At 45.9% G+C, this 17,216-nt stretch overlaps 1 protein-coding gene across 1 annotated transcript in view; it reads right to left on the reverse strand.

Moving 5' to 3' along the window:
- ATP5F1D (ATP synthase F1 subunit delta) overlaps positions 1-15,411 on the reverse strand; it is a 41,256-nt gene extending 25,845 nt beyond the window's left edge. Inside the window, exons 1-2 of the mRNA XM_069739844.1 lie at positions 15,209-15,411; positions 1,775-1,928 (exon numbers count right to left, since the gene is read on the reverse strand). Of these exons, the coding sequence (XP_069595945.1) occupies positions 1,775-1,928; positions 15,209-15,331 (277 nt within the window). The 5' untranslated portion in view covers positions 15,332-15,411. The remainder of the gene's footprint in view (positions 1-1,774; positions 1,929-15,208) is intronic.
- Between the last annotated feature and the right edge of the window lie 1,805 nt (positions 15,412-17,216).

Genomic DNA, 17,216 nt, shown 5'->3' on the forward strand with positions numbered 1-17,216 from the left:
TATAAAAGACAGCGCTCTATGTACAATCTCTGGCTGCTCCGCGCACCAAACAGGGGGCCCCTATAGACCAGCACACTGCTCTCCTGAAATACTCTGTGCTGCTGTCACCCTGCTCCCTCCACCACATATCTCCCAGAATCCTTGCTGCCTGCCATCCTCGGTGACTGTCTACTTGTCAGTATAAGGCTGCTTTCACACTACCGTCGGTACAGGCCCGTCGCAGTGCGTTGGGCCGACGTTCCGACGTATGCTGTGAAAGAAATGTCCGACGTGGGCAGCGGAAGCAGTCTTACGACGCTTCCGCCGCCCCATTGTAAGGTCTGGGGAGGATGGGGCGGAGTTTCAGCCGTGCATGCGCGGTCGAAAATGGCGGACTCGATGCACAAACAAACGTTACATGTAACTTTTTTTGTGGCGGCGGTCCACCAAACCATGACGCAACTGTCGCATGACAGTTACGACGTGTGGCAATACGTCGCAATGCGTCGGTAATGTTAGTCTATGGGGAGAAAACGCATCCTGCAGACAACTTTGCAGGATGTGTTTTTACTCCTGAATGACTCATTGCAACGTACAGCCAACAACGCTAGTGTGAAAGTAGCCTAAGGCTGCCGTCCATGTTCAGTATTTGGTCAGTATTTTACATCAGTATTTGTAAGCCAAAACCAGGAGTGGGTGATAAATGCAGAAGTGGTGACATGTTTCTATTATACTTTTCCTCTATTTGTTCCACTCCTGGTTTTGGCTTACAAATACTGAGGTAAAATACTGACCAAATACTGATAGTGTGACGGCAGCCATACTCTGCAGTCACCAACAAAATGGCTGCTCACTGGGTTCCTGAATATCATCCTCTCTAATCCCTTAGCAAACACCCAGAAGGGGAGGAGACATCACACAGGTCAGCAGACTCCGCCTATAATTACTGCAGTGCAGTAATGTGAGCTAGTTGTACACTAGGTTTTTCTGAAATTTCAGCAGCTGCTCCTCCTAGTGTTTAAAAGTGGAAATTCCAAAACTTTTCAAATTATTTTTCATATTTTACTAAATTATAAACAAATGATAATATTTTTTAAGAAAATGTAATCATTAATTCTTTACATTTTTACAATTTCTGAAAAAAAATTTTTTTTTGATGGCACCTTCCCTTTAAGGCTATGTCCAATACACAAGTCCTGGACGCCCCATATAGACCGAGTCCCTGCTGTGACCTTTTGGGGAGTATCTGATATTCAATTAGGTTACTTGTTTTTTTGCATTGCATTTTTTAGTGTGTTTTTTTCACATGCAATTTCATCACTGTGGTTTTAGTCTCTTGCTTATTTTATTTAATTAAAGCCGATTTGTTTTAGATACATCCTGGTATTTAGCTTTGATAAAGCTTTATTATTGACACAGTGAAATGCAGATCACATGCGTATGCAATGCTTTCCTCCATGCAGATTTCCCACCTCTAATGCAAGTCTGTGGGAAAATCTGCACATAAAACCCAGTGTGCCCACAATGAAATGGACATGTCTCAGAATGGAAACTCGCGTCAAAAGTCAGCTTACACAAAGTTTAAAAAAACAAAAAAAAAACAAAAAAGACAAACCAACAGCCACGAGATGATCTCTATAAATACCACTTTTCTGGAACTGTAAGACGCTGTGTTTTTGACACAGTGAACATACACAGTTGTCAAAATCTCACCGTGGGCACAGACTTATCTTATACTTTATAGTGGAGAATTTCTCCTACCCTGTTCTGTAATATTGAGCACACGAATACAAACCAAAGTATTTGGTAGTGGTCCCATCTTCACTCAACACTGTGACGAGGCCGGGCCTGAGAACCTGTAGCGTGGGGACATGATTTGCCAGAATGCCAAACATTCCTGTTGTTGTAGGGACATCCACTTGCTTCACATTATCACCATTGTAAAAGACCTGTGGAGAAGACACTGGTCACATTGACAGCCACAGAAATGTCACCAATACACTGCACGTACTACAAAGAATAAACTAGAAGCACAACTGTGGGGAATGGGGGCACATGTGAGTGTGCCGCCATGATATTCACCTTGGTGAATGTGTACAGGTCAATGATAACATATGTCGTATGTACAGTGAACAAGCAGTCTGAGACTGCCAAACGTCTCGAATCTTTAGACACTTGTCTACCTTTCCAACACCTACTGTTGGCTTATTGCAGTATTTGGCACACATTCTAGTCTTTCAAAGTTTAAAATGTACGGCTAGGCATGCAAGTCAGGTTTTTGCTGCAAACGGAGCCAAAATTTAGACGTATTTAGCTTAGTAAATAGGGTTGATCGAATAACTTCAGATAACTCCTTATCCGAATAGCTGCCTCGTGAATCTGGATACCTGGATCCCGATAATCAGCTGTGCGGCGCCTGTATGTTGAGCTCTCCAGCCATATGTTATGACTGTCACAGCCGCGACACATGCGAGTGTGGGGCCGGACAGCCGATTACCGGGAGCGCTCCAGGTATCCGGGTTCAAGAGGCAGCTATTCTGTAAGAGCTACAGCTATTCAGATAAGGAGTTATTCGAAGCTATTTAATCAACACTATTAGTAAAAAATAAAATATAGAAACGTTCCCAGCTTTTGATGGCTTATCCCAACCTATAATGCAGATGTTAAATATAATAAATGCCTAGAATACAAAAGTTTTAGGTCAATTTTAGGTCAGTATGTGTAAGCCCAGACCAGGAGAGGGAAAGTATAATAGAAACACTTCACCTCTTCTGGATTTATCACCCACTCTGGGTTTTGGCTGAGAAATACTGAGGGAAAATTACTGACAGTGTGAATGCAGCCTAATAGGAGGTACAGAAGAGGCCTCATGTAGCGAAACCGCAATGTGGGAATGTGCATGATCCGGAATTATAGTGCCCATACACATTATATAAACATTGGCCAAAATGGGTGGCTTGACCCATAACAAGAGGTCATTAGTTGCTTTGGAGAAATCAATGAACATTTGTTACAACTGATTCCCGCTTGTTAGGGCGCAGTCAGGCAGCCATATACACTACTCTACAACAACTTAGGGACATTTGGCTTTCGGGTGAAATTTAAAGATGATCCTAAAAGGCACTCTAACCTTTTCAGGTGAGCTAAACCCCTTCCCGACATTTGACGAATATATACACCATCATGGAAGGGAAGGACTTCATGACCTAAGTATATATGCACATCATGTCATTCATGCCTTCACTGTGGCTTAGCACACGGTTATCACATGAAGGTGTCTGCTATTTCTGACACCAGGGCACCGACACTCAGCCACGGGTGGTGGCACCGACCCCAGCAACTACAATCACAGATTGACTCTTCAGAACTGAACAGCCAATCACAGCGTTTTCAGTGTCTCAGACAATGAAATTGCCTGAAACACTGATGCCCAGCTTACGATTGGTGCTGCAAGAGCCCAATAATAGGCTGGAGCCTAGCAGCTACGGCGTCACCAGGGCCAGGTCTGATTGGTGCGATTGAACAATGACGTTGACCGTACTCATCAGAGTGCACAGATGTGATCTGAGCTCACAGTGACCGCCCTGCACTTCCTCATTTTAGTTGCAGAGGTGTACAATGCGGTCAATGCATCGGTCTGTCGTGCTGTGCTAGGCCTTGTGTTGCCACAGACTTTTTTGAGCCTGAGCCTGTGTCGTATGGGGTCTTTGCCCATTTTTTATTTGCATCTTTTTTTCATCATAGCATTGTCTGGGATTTTGGAAAGGACCATCATGTACTTCGATTCTGTGTTTGCTACACATTCTTTATATTCAACTTGTTTATCAAATAAAAACAATACACGCACATAGAATTTGTGAGACTTTTGACTTACAAAGTGGTTTGAAATTAATGGCCTCTTGGCCAGCTGATTGTGTATTGGTCTAACACTGAACATTGGACACCTTCAATCGATTGTTGGTTATAGTTCATTTGCTCATCCCTTGTCTGTTTCCTTGATGCTATTTTGCTGTCTTTTTGTCTTGTGTTATTATATTGGTCTATTGTCTTGTTGTTTGTATTTTTGTTTGTCAGTTGTTAGTTGATACATAGTTTGTGTTTGTTATTATTGTCTAGTGTTTTTTTTTTTCTTATTGTCTCTTCATGTTCTTGGTTTTCTCTGCCTGTCGATATGTACACATAACTGCCTGTTTATGGTGTTATTTAGCCTTTGCTCTTATGGCCCTTACTTTGCCTACTACGGTCGATATGTGGTCATATTTAGATTTGGTTGTGCACTTGGTGTGGATGGGCGGCACGGACGCCTGTTTTTTTAAACATGTGTGCATGTGGCTGGCCACATTTTTTTTTTCTGCTCTATCTTGCTTTGCTTACCCCTGCGCTTGCGCTATTTGCTTTGCTCCCTGTGTAGACACTTCTTCAGTTCGCACTTACTGCGCATGTCCTTTTGCCTTGTCCTGTGCATGCGCGCGACTGTCTTCGGCACGCTGCACTGCACGCATGTGCCATGCTCTCTCCCTGCCGTTTCACTCAACTTTATCACCATCTGCTGGCCTGGAGCATGGACAATATGGCCGCGGCTTTGCATCGCTCTATGCGCCTGATCAGCGGTGATGTTTTGTACAAGTGAATGCCCTCTACAATCACTGAGTATGTACATATATTCGCCTCACACTCAGCACAAAATGCTATTCTTCCCTGAGGAAGCCACTCCTTCTGCAGCGATACGCGTGGGATCCTATCCCACACCTCCTGTCCCCCATCATCAATGCTGGCTCCTTTTTTGAATCTTTGGACCATGGAAGTTAGGATATACTAGCGTAAAGACTGGGCATTTTTTACCTTAGCCCTCTTTATTGTGCTTCTCTACTCTCACTGCAATTCTCTGCTAGTATGCCTCTTTAAACACATATGGTACTGCGATACTGGTGTAAAAGCTGCCCATTGTGGTTTAGACTTATTTATAGCAAGATTGAACATTATCTAGGAGCCACCTTTTGCACATTTTTTGCATATTATGTACATTATTTGTATCTAGATGCTTTGGGGGACCATTGGTGAGAGTTATCATTGCCCCTATAATAGGGCATGGTTTCTGTATAGGTATCTTTTTTGCAATTTTAATGTATTTAATGTTCTTTGTGCTGTGTTTGATTTTCTACCAATAAAAGCATTGAATGAATGAATGAATGTATATATATATATCTACTATATAATTGTCTAAGTGTCACTTCCGTCTGTCCTTCTGTCTGTCTCAGTTATTCATTCGCTGATTGGTCTCACCAGCTGCCTGTCATGGCTGCCATGACCAATCAGCGACGGACACAGTCCGGAAGAAAATGGCCGCTCCTTACTCCCCGCAGTCAGTGCCTGTCACCCACATACTCCCCTCCGGTCACAGTTAGCACAGGGTTAATGCCGGCGGTAACGGACCGCGTTATGCCACAGGTAACGCACTGCGTTACCGACACTATTAACCCTATGTGTCCCCAACTTTTTACTATTGACGCTGCCTATGCGGCATCAATAGTAAAAAATGTGATGTTAGAAATAATTAAAAAAAAAAAAATAGAATTATTCTTACCGTTAATTCGGTTTCTAGTAACCCACCACGACAGCACACCTGGAGGATGTTACCCCTTTCCTAATAGGGACAGGAAATGACAAGAGGTTAAATAACCCCTCCCTCATCCTCCCCCTCAGTGTTATTATAAAGGACCACAGGAGAAGGAATGCTTCAAATTATATTTATTCTTTTCAGAACGTATATCAAGCAATGGGAGGGATTACTCCTGCTGTCGTGGTGGGTTACTAAAAACCGAATTAACGGTAAGAATAATTCTATTTTCTCTAGTAACCCCCCACGACAGCACACCTGGAGCAGTACCCAAGAGTAATATTTAGGGAGGGACTACAGCACTAAGGACTTTTTCTCCGAAGGCTAAGTCTTCTTTTGACATCAGGTCAAGTCTGTAATGTTTGGAGAACGTATGGACCGAGGACCACGTAGCCGCTCTGCATATTTGCTCAATGGAAGCACTGGCTTTCTCGGCCCAGGAGACAGCTGTTGCCCTAGTAGAATGAGCTGTGAGCTTTTCTGATGGTGGAAGGCCTTGAATTTGATAAGCCTCCAGGATCGCTCTTTTGATCCAATTCGCAATTGTAGATTTGGAAGTCTTCTTCCCCTTATTCTGGCCGAGAAGATGAATAAACAGATTCTGATCCTTCCTAATCTTCTCTGATGCTTGAAGATAATAAAGTACCATTCTCCGAACATCCAAAGTATGGAAATGTTCCTCTTCCTCATTCTTTGGTTCCTGATAGAAAGACGGAAGAATTATCTCCTGCGACTTGTGGAAATCAGAGACGACCTTTGGGAGAAAGGATGGGTCCAATCGCAGGATAAGCCTGTCCTGAAGAATCTTCATGTAGGGCTCATTGACAGGGCTTGTAGTTCACCAACTCTTCTGGCTGTTATAGCTACCAGGAAGGTGGTCTTCCAGGCGAGTTTATCCATACTTATGGATGACAAGGGCTCAAACGGTGGAAGGGTAAGTCCTTTCAGGACTATATTCAGGTCCCAGGATGGGACTATACTTATGGGTCTTGGAGATATGCGGGATGCCGCCGTCATGAATCTTCTCACCCATCTATGGTCAGCTAAGGACTGGTCAAAATAAGAGCTCAAGGCTGCCACTTGTACCTTGAGGGCACTGGGTCTGAGACCTTTTTCCAGCCCATCTTGTAGGAAATCCAGGATCCTGACTAGGTTCGGTCTGTCTGGGTTAGGTTGTTCAGGAGCACACCATGTGATAAAAGTCTTCCAGATTTTTTGGTAGATAGAATTAGTTACTGTTTTCCGGCTTTTTTGTAGTGTCTTAATGACTCTCTTTAATAGCCCTCTGGTCCTCAGAATTGAGAATTCAGAAGCCAGGCATTTAGGTGTAACCTCTCGGGATCTGGATGGAGTATCGGCCCTTGGTAGAGAAGGTTCTTGACTGGTGGAAGTGCTATGGGTCCATCTATTTTTAGGCTGATGAGGGCCCCAAACCAACTTCTTTTGGGCCAAAGTGGAGCCACCAGGATCACCCTGAGTTTCTCTGCCCTTATCTTCTGCAGGACTCTTGGTAGGACTGGCAACGGCGGGAAAGCATATGCTAGTGTGAATGTCCATGGCTGGACCAATGCGTCCACAGCTAACCCAGGATTCATTGGGTCTAGCGAGAAGAACTGGTCTACCTTTGTGTTCTGACTGTTCGCGAACAAGTCCACTTCTGGTTGTCCCCATCTTCTGACCAGTATCTGAAAGACTTCCGGGTTTAGGCTCCAGTCTCCTGGATGGATCTTTGTCCTGCTCAGAAAGTCGGCTTGTACGTTTATTTCTCTTTTTATATGTAGGGCGGATATGGAGAGAACATGTTCTTCTGCCCACGAAAATATTCTCGCTGATATTGTTTTTAGATCCTCGTGTCTTGTACTTCCCTGATGGCGAAGGTGGGCAACCGTTGTCATGTTGTCCGAGTATATTTTTATATGGGAATTCTGCACAAGAGTTACTGCCGCTTTGAGAACTTCTACTGCTTTTAGTTCTTTGAAATTTGAGGATTGCTTTGCTATTTCGGTTGACCAGTATCCTTGGAATATGTGCTGGTCTACCGTAGCTCCCTAACCTTTTCCGCTGGCATCCACTGTTATGGTCACTGCTGGGTCCTGTAACCAGGGAACTCCTCTTATTAAGTTTTCTTTTTGTAGCCACCATGTCAATGAAGACCTTACATGCGGTGGTATCCAGATCTTTTTGTCTAGAGAACCTGGGGATCCGTCCCAGCTTGATAGAATATGGGTCTGAAGTATCCTGGTGTGGGCTTGAGCCCATGCCACCATCTGGATGCATGATGTCATGGTCCCTAGAACCGACATGGCCCATCTTAGAGATACTATCTTCTTGTCCCGCAACATTCTTATTTTTTATGTAAGCAGGGACCGCTTTTGTTCGGGTAAGAAAGATGTTTGGTTGTGGGAGTCTAATAAAACCCCTAAAAAGATCTTCGTTGTGGACGGAACCATATCCGATTTTTTGGGGTTTACCACCCATCCCAGGGATGACAAGATCTGGACTGTTTGAAGATGTTCCTGTAGAAATGGAACCGTGGGGGCCACTACCAAGAGGTCGTCGAGGTACGGGATTATACATATCTGCCGACTTCTGATGTAGGCCATTACCTCGGACATGACCTTTGTGAAAATCCTTGGAGCTGAGGATAGTCCGAATGGGAGGACATTGAACTGAAAGTGGTCTATAGCTTCTCCTCTGGTGACAGCAAACCTTAGAAATTTCCGATAAGTTGGATGGACTGGGACGTGATAATATGCGTCCTGTAGGTCGATGGTTGCCATGACGAAGTCTTGCCCTATTAGGGGTGTTGTCGATCTGACGGACTCCATTCTGAATCTTCTGTAAGTTACATATTGATTCAGAGGTCTTAAATTGATTATCATCCGATGGGTTCCGTTTGGTTTCTTTATCAGAAATAGGTTGGAATAATTACCTTTGTTTCTCTCGTTTTCTGGGACTATGGAGATCACATTGTTGACCAAGAGATCCTTTATCCCCGCTATCAATGTGGACTGTAGCTTTGGTGTAGATAACGTTGTCGTTTTTATTCTTTTTTGGGGATATGATATGAACTCTATTTTCATCCCCTCTTTGACCAATCTTAAAGTCCACTGATCCACACCGATCTCTTGCCAGAATGGGAGGAAGTTCGAGATCCGACCCCCCACTATGATAGCGTCATTGCCTTCTCTGATTTTGGGGTTGGGAAAGAAAAAGATTCCTGTCTTTCCCTCCTTTTGGATAACTCCAACGACCTGTTTTTCCCTTCCCTCTGTATTGAGGAGTATGCTTTTGCTGAGCGCGGAAGGGTCTTTTCCTAGGGTTCCTAGGTTCTGGTAAGGTCTTCTTGTTTGAAGCCTTCTCCAGAAGATCATCCAAGGCTGGTCCAAACATATACTTTCTTTTGAAAGGAATAGAACACAGCCTCATCTTAGAAGTCATATCACCAGACCAGGATCTTAGCCAGAGTGCACGCCTTACTGAGTTTGACAATGCAGCTGATCTCGCCGTCACTCTGACGGATTCTGCGGAAGCATCCGCTAAAAAGCCTGTTGCTTTTTGGAAGATAGGCAAAGAGGCTAGAATATCTTCTCTCGGAGTGCCTGAGGACAGGTGCTCCTCTAGCTGCCCCAGCCAGCGATGCATCGATCTAGCCACGCAAGTGGATACGGAATTGATGTTCAATAAGGACGCTGATGTTTCCCACAATTTCCTTAGTAGTCCATCCATCTTACGTTCCAGAGGGTCTCTCAGTTGGGAGGCATCCTCGAATGGTAGCGTGTTTTTTTTTGGCTACTCTGGCAATCTGAACGTCCACTTTTGGAACCTCCGACCAGCATGAAGCTGTCTCGGCATCTACAGGAAATCTGTCCTTAATTTCCGCTGGAGTAGTCAGCTTCTTTTCTGGGGATTCCCACTCTTCTAGAACTAAATCCCGGATATTTTGGTGAATAGGAAACACCTGACGCTTCTTAGAGCGAAGCCCTCCAAACATCTCTTCTTGTACTGACTGGGCCTTCTTCTCTTCCTCAATCTCCATAGTCTTCCTCACAGCTGTGAGGAGTTCTTCTATGTTAGTTGAAGAGAAATAGTATCTCTCTTGCTGGACGGTCTCAGAGTCAAAGGATAATTCACCTTCCTCTGGGGGTTCGTCCGATGTCTCCCCCTGAGAGTCCTCCTGCCCTTCTTCCTGTGGATTAAGTTTTCTTTTCTTAGCCTCAGGAGGGCCCCTAGGAGATGGTGTAGGCTGGGAAAGAGTGGCCAGCGATGTTCTAATTTCATGCTGGATTAAGGTTTTGATCTCATCCATCAGAGACGGCTGTTCCTCCCTGATAATCTTTTCTGTGCATTCTTTGCACAATGATTTCTTATATGAAGAGGACAGCTTCTTCATACAAACTGCGTATTTGCGGGTAGTTTTAGTTTTGCCTCCTGATGTGGGTTCCTTGTCCCCCTAAAAAGAAGGGAGAAGGAATCATAAGACTATAACCCACATCAGGGAATGGACACCCTGGGCCAGACTACTCACTGGGGCCGGGATGGTGCTATGATCTGCAGGTGCAGAGCGCGAGGAAGCAGACATCTCCATGGTCTTCACCACACAGTGGTCCTACCTGCGATGTCTTCCTGTCCAGGGCCTAAATATATAGGCGACCGGACCGCAGCACCTGTCCTCCAGGATGAGGACCTCCTCCTCCGGTGTCCGGAAGTACGTGGGAAGAGAACGCCGACGTCTTCCACGCTATCTTCCTAGCGCTCCAGCTGGAACACACAAGGACCTTCCAGTTCAGTGAAGTCGGCCGGCGTCTGACGTCATATCCTGCCGCCGGCTTCAGACCGGAAGTGCACACGCGCGCGGAGGAGGAGAAGGGCTGGAGAGCTCAGAGAGGCCTCCAGCCGAAGAACGCCCCAGACCTTACCCGAAGGTGCGGAATGGTGGCGAAGGAGTCCCGAGTCAGAGGAGACGGCAGCAGCGACAGGGAATAGACGTAAGTCCGATCCCAGCTGCCCGGCCAAACTATCTCTATTCCCCCCGGGTGACCGCTGCCGACACAGTACACCTGGGATGACCTCTTCATCCCTAGTAGGGACAGGAAAGAACACTGAGGGGGAGGATGAGGGAGGGGTTATTTAACCTCTTGTCATTTCCTGTCCCTATTAGGAAAGGGGTAACATCCTCCAGGTGTGCTGTCGTGGGGGGTTACTAGAGAAAAAAAAACCTGCTATACTCACCCTCCGTAGTCCGGAGGGACCGTGACGTCATCACAGACCCTGCGCGCCTGCACGAGAAGGACCTGCCATGACGTCACGGTCATGTGACCACAACGTCATCACAGGTCCTGCGCTCATACCAACCCGGAAGCTGCCGTGCACTACAAGGGGCCCTCGGAAAGGTGAATATATGTTTATTTTTTTAACCTGTGACAAAACTAGCTGGGAAATATACTACGTAGCTGGGCAATATACTACGCGACTGGCCAATATACTACGTGGCTCTGTGCTGTATACTACTTCGCTGTGCAATATACTACGTCACTGGGCAATATACTATGTGGCTCTGTGCTGTATAGTACGTGACTGTGCAATATACTACGTGGCCATGCATATTCTAGAATACCCGATGCATTAGAATCGGGCCGCCATCTAAATATATATATATATATAGTTGTCTAAGGGTCTAATTGTCTGTCTGTCTCGGATATCAGATATATATAACGCTTGGGTGAGCAGCTGACCAGCCTGCATAGAACTACATGGAGCTGTAACATTGGGTGAGCAGCTGACCAACCAGCATAGAACTACATGGAGCTGTAACATTGGGTGAGCAGCTGACCAGCCAGTATAGAACTACATGGAGCTGTAACACTTGGGTGAGCAGCTGACCATCCTGCATAGAACTACATGGAGCTGTAACATTGGGTGAGCAGCTGACCAGAGAGTATAGAACTACATGGAGCTGTAACGCTTGGGTGAGCAGCTGACCAGCCTGCATAGAACTACATGGAGCTGTAATATTGGGTGAGCAGCTGACCAGCCTGCATAGAACTACATGGAGCTGTAACGCTTGGGTGAGCAGCTGACCAGCCTGCATAGAACTACATGGAGCTGTAACATTGGGTGAGCAGCTGACCATCCTGCATAGCTTGGGTGAGCAGCTGACCAGCCTACATAGAACTACATGGAGCTGTAACGCTTGGGTGAGCAGCTGACCAGCCTACATAGAACTACATGGAGCTGTAACATTGGGTGAGCGGCTGACCAGCCTGCATAGAACTACATGGAGCTGTAACATTGGGTGAGCAGCTGACCAGCCTGCATAGAACTACATGGAGCTGTAACATTGGGTGAGCAGCTGACCATCCTGCATAGCTTGGGTGAGCACCTGACCAGCCTGCATAGAACTACATGGAGCTGTAACATTGGGTGAGCAGCTGACCATCCTGCATAGCTTGGGTGAGCAGCTGACCAGCCTGCATAGAACTACATGGAGCTGTAACGCTTGGGTGAGCAGCTGACCAGCCTGCATAGAACTACATGGAGCTGTAACGCTTGGGTGAGCAGCTGACCAGCCTGCATAGAACTACATGGAGCTGTAACATTGGGTGAGCAGCTGACCATCCTGCATAGCTTGGGTGAGCACCTGACCAGCCTGCATAGAACTACATGGAGCTGTAACATTGGGTGAGCAGCTGACCATCCTGCATAGCTTGGGTGAGCAGCTGACCAGCCTGCATAGAACTACATGGAGCTGTAACGCTTGGGTGAGCAGCTGACCAGCCTGCATAGAACTACATGGAGCTGTAACATTGGGTGAGCAGCTGACCATCCTGCATAGCTTGGGTGAGCAGCTGACCAGCCTGCATAGAACTACATGGAGCTGTAACGCTTGGGTGAGCAGCTGACCAGCCTGCATAGAACTACATGGAGCTGTAACATTGGGTGAGCAGCTGACCATCCTGCATAGAACTACATGGAGCTGTAACTTGGGTGAGCAGCTGACCAGCCTGCATAGAACTACATGGAGCTGTAACGCTTGGGTGAGCAGCTGACCAGCCTGCATAGAACTACATGGAGCTGTAACGCTTGGGTGAGCAGCTGACCAGCCTGCATAGAACTACATGGAGCTGTAACGCTTGGGTGAGCAGCTGACCAGCCTGCATAGAACTACATGGAGCTGTAACATTGGGTGAGCAGCTGACCATCCTGCATAGCTTGGGTGAGCAGCTGACCAGCCTGCATAGAACTACATGGAGCTGTAACGCTTGGGTGAGCAGCTGACCAGCCTGCATAGAACTACATGGAGCTGTAACATTGGGTGAGCAGCTGACCATCCTGCATAGAACTACATGGAGCTGTAACTTGGGTGAGCAGCTGACCAGCCTGCATAGAACTACATGGAGCTGTAACGCTTGGGTGAGCAGCTGACCAGCCTGCATAGAACTACATGGAGCTGTAACATTGGGTGAGCAGCTGACCAGCCTGCATAGAACTACATGGTGCTGTAACGCTTGGGTGAGCAGCTGACCAGCCTGCATAGAACTACATGGAGCTGTAACATTGGGTGAGCAGCTGACCAGCCTGCATAGAACTACATGGAGCTGTAACCCTTGGGGGAGCAGCTGACCAGCCTGCATGCAGTGTTCCAAATTATTATGCAAATTGGATTTAAGGGTTTTTAAAAATAAAATTATTATTATTAAGTGTCAAATTTAACGGTTTTGTTTTTCAAATAACCTTGTGGATGGTATTGTGTCTCACGGCTCAATGGATCACTGAAATCAATCAAACACGTGATAGTTTTGCAGGTGATTCTAATTAAAAGAAAACTACTTAAGAAGGACGCTCCACATTATTAAGCAGGCCACAGGTTTCAAGCAATATGGGAAATTAAAAGGATCTCTCTGCTGCTGAAAAGCGTTAAATAGTCCAAGTCATTGCATTAGGTATGAAAACATTAGATATCTCACGAAAACTTAAAGAGTGATCATCATACTGTGAAAAGATTTGTGACAAACAGCACAGACAAGAGTTCATGCAGATAAAGGCATAATCAAGAAGGTTTCTACCTGACAAATTCACTGGATTAAGAGAGCAGCTGCCAAAATACCATTACAAAGCAGAAAACAGTTATTTGAAGCTGCTGGTACCTCTGGAGTCCTCGAACTTCAAGGTGTAGGATCCTTTAAAGGCTTGCTGTGGCGCATAAGCCTACTATTCGGCCACCCCTAAACAGTGTTCACAAGCAGAAATGGTTGCAGTGGACTCAGACATACATGAAGACTAATTTTCAAACAGTCTTGTTTACTGATGAGTGTCGAGCAACCCTGAATGGTCCAGATGAATGGAGTAGTGGATGGTTGGTGGACAACAACAACAACAAGGCTGCGACGTCAGCAAGGAGGTGGAGGAGTCATGTTTTGGGCCGGAATCATGGGAAAACAGCTGGTAGGACGCTTTAATGTTCCTGAGGGTGTGAAAATGACCTCTGCAAAGTATACAGAGTTTCTGACTTACAACTTTCTTCCATGGTCTAAAAAGCAGAAACGTGCCTTCAGGAGCAAAATCATCTTCATGCATGACAATGCACCATCTCATGCTGCAAAGAATACCTCTGAGTCATTGGCTGCTATGGGCATAAAAGGAGATAAACTCATGGTGTGGCCGCCATCTTCCCCTGACCTCAACCCTATAGAAAACCTGTGGAGTATCATCAAGCAAAAGATCTATGAGGGTGGGAGGCAGTTCACATCAAAACAGCAGCTCTGGGAGGCTATTCTGACTTTATGCAAAGAAATACAAGCAGAAACTCTCCAAAAACTCACAAGTTCACTGGATGCAAGAATTGTGAAGGTGATATCAAAGAAGGGTTCCTATGTTACCATGTAACTTGGCCTGTTAGGAGGTTTTGGAGTTAAATAGCTTTTTTCTTCAGTGAATGTGACCTCCTAATGCTGCAGATTACACAAATGAGCATTTTCAGTCATTTAAAACATATCAAATGTGTAGAAATTCTACTGTGCCTAATAATTTGGAGCAGTGCATTTTGATTTTTTATTTATTTTGGAGATTATACTGTTATCATTGGGAGGTTTCAATGTATAATCTAACGGGTGATGACTTATTAGACTGACTCATTTGCACCGACTTTTCAAGAAAACCCAAGAAAAATGTAATTTGCATAATAATTTGGAACATTGTGTAGAACTACATGGGGCTGTAATGTTGGGAGAGCAGCTGACCAGCCTGGGTACGGCATTGTTCCGCTTTATATGGCCAATTCGGCCCTTATCGTTCCATATACCGGGCGACAAATAAATGTTGGATTTTTTTTTTAAGCTGATAAGCGCAAGCGCCATAAATCCGATACTGGCTCATATAAGCGGTGATCGCTTGCTGGCCCACTGCCCCCAATCCCCCAATATGTATGGTGGGCCTTTACTCCATGTATGTGCTGCCTACCTTAGCAGTGACCTAGAACCCCCATGGGGCTACAGGGCCAGGCCACTGACACACTGAGGCCGTAGTGCCCCCTGACGTACCCACTGTCTGCCCTCATTATACAGTGACATGTCCCAGCACTCCAAGAATAAAACACGAGAAACCGCATACAACCTGGCTGGGGGAGGCGAACGTGAAGCTCATCGCTGGGGAGCCAGCCGGTGCAGCCTCGGCATAGCATCTTACGTGGCCCAGTACTACCCGGCGGAGACCCAACAAACTACGGGCAGACAACATGGTGAAGCCGGGCAAACTGTGACCGAAGGCAAGGACACCGGATAAGAAGCAAGGCCGGCGCGCAAGGTGTGACGGGACTTGTAGTGTGACCCTGGCAGTGACGCACCGCCCACAACCTCCCAGGAACTACAAGTTCCGGCCTGTGATGCGCGGTACCTCAGAGCTAGACAATGGCGCGCAGTACCGGGGGCTAGAGCTTTGCGGGTTTTCTTCTGTTTTTTTTACAGGTTTAACTACAAAAATAAAAAAAAATTACGATAATGTAATACAGTGCAGTGAGGCGCCTTGATGTAAATATGCATAAAATCAGCTACAAAAGTTATAAGCCTGGCACAAGGATGGGCATCAAAGTGGGCACAGCAGGGCGTTATTGAAAGGGTTAAATAGTTGAAAATTATTTGCCCACTTTGATGCCCAGAACCCATTAGGGCCATGCTGGAGTGACCTGAATTTGATGAGGGGCATCGCTGTCTCTATAATGGTAGTGTGAGATCAGGGGTCCAACGTCATTTAACCCTTTCAATAACGTCCTGCTGTGCCCACTTTGATGCCCATCCTTGTGCCAGGCTTATAACTTTTGTAGCTGATTTTATGCATGTTCAAGGTGCCTCGCTGCATTGTATTATATTACTGTAATTTTTTATTTTTGTAGTTGAACCTGTCAAAACCGGGGAAAAAAAAAGAAATTGTCAAATAAGAAACCAAATATCTGTCCATGCAGGATGCAGTATGTTCCCATGGAGTTTCTCTTGTATGGCTTTTGGAGCAGATCTGCTTTACAATCCATGTAAAAAACTCCACATGAATGTGCTATGCGAGAAATTCGCACGAGTCTCTCGCATCAATGCCCGGCACTGCCGCCTGCACGCGGGACCGGAGTGTGCGGCTGCGTAGAAATACATGCAGCTGAACGCTCTATTCCAGAGTGCTGGCGGCAGTGTCGGGCATTGATGTGAGAGACTCGTGCGTGTTACAGATTGAAATCACGGCTCACCATTGAGCCGAGGTCTGAATCTGCGCATGCGACGCCACTGTGCTGAAGACCACTGGGAAATGTGCGCAAAGCACCGCCAGCAGCAAGGGCAGCGCTAGCGCAAACTTCAATAAAGGCTAGTACAAATGAAGAGGGGCAACGGGAGAACCCTAGATCTGCAGCCTCTGTCACTCCAGATGTATTCCCCGCCCAGTGCTGCCGCCTCCTGCTTGACTGACAGCTCCTTTGCCTGAAGTCAAGCAGGAGACGGTGGTGCTGGGCGGGGAACAGATAAGGCTTCAGATCCACAAATAGTTCTTCAGCCTCATTTACATATCAATTCAATCGCTGATTTCTCAGTAACAGATGAACGGACCGGCTATGTAAAGGTATTGCTGGACATGTATTTGAGAGAGGGACATGCTCATATAAGTAATTTAGGGTGTGAAATCCTGCTGACAGACTCCCTTTAATAAATGTTATCGGGCTGTAGTTTAACCTTAGTGCCTATCTCTTTTAGCTATAACAATGATTTATTATAGTATAATCTTGTCTAATATATGATGTATTATTACTCATTTATATTGTTAACACTCCTTAGGTGTATATAGAAACAATGTTTGTGTTCTTTTTACTTTTTCAGTGTTTTGATCCATGCTATGTACAATATTTCTTAGTTATCGATTTAACTATCGCAATATGTATAGCATTTTGCAAAAGCAATGATTCCTATCTCAAGGTTTCCATTTTTAGGTACACCAAGATTTTCTTTTTTTGTTCTTTAACCAGTAGCGTAGCTACCGGGGGGCAGAGGGTGCGGGCGCCCCGAGCCCGGTGCTCTGAGGGGGCCCACCCGCAGCTACGCTACACCGTAGCGTTGCACGCACCGATACAGTTACATTGTGAGGCAGA

The sequence above is a fragment of the Ranitomeya imitator genome, chromosome 1, assembly GCF_032444005.1.
Source record: "Ranitomeya imitator isolate aRanImi1 chromosome 1, aRanImi1.pri, whole genome shotgun sequence".
NCBI classification, from domain to species: Eukaryota; Metazoa; Chordata; class Amphibia; order Anura; family Dendrobatidae; genus Ranitomeya; species Ranitomeya imitator.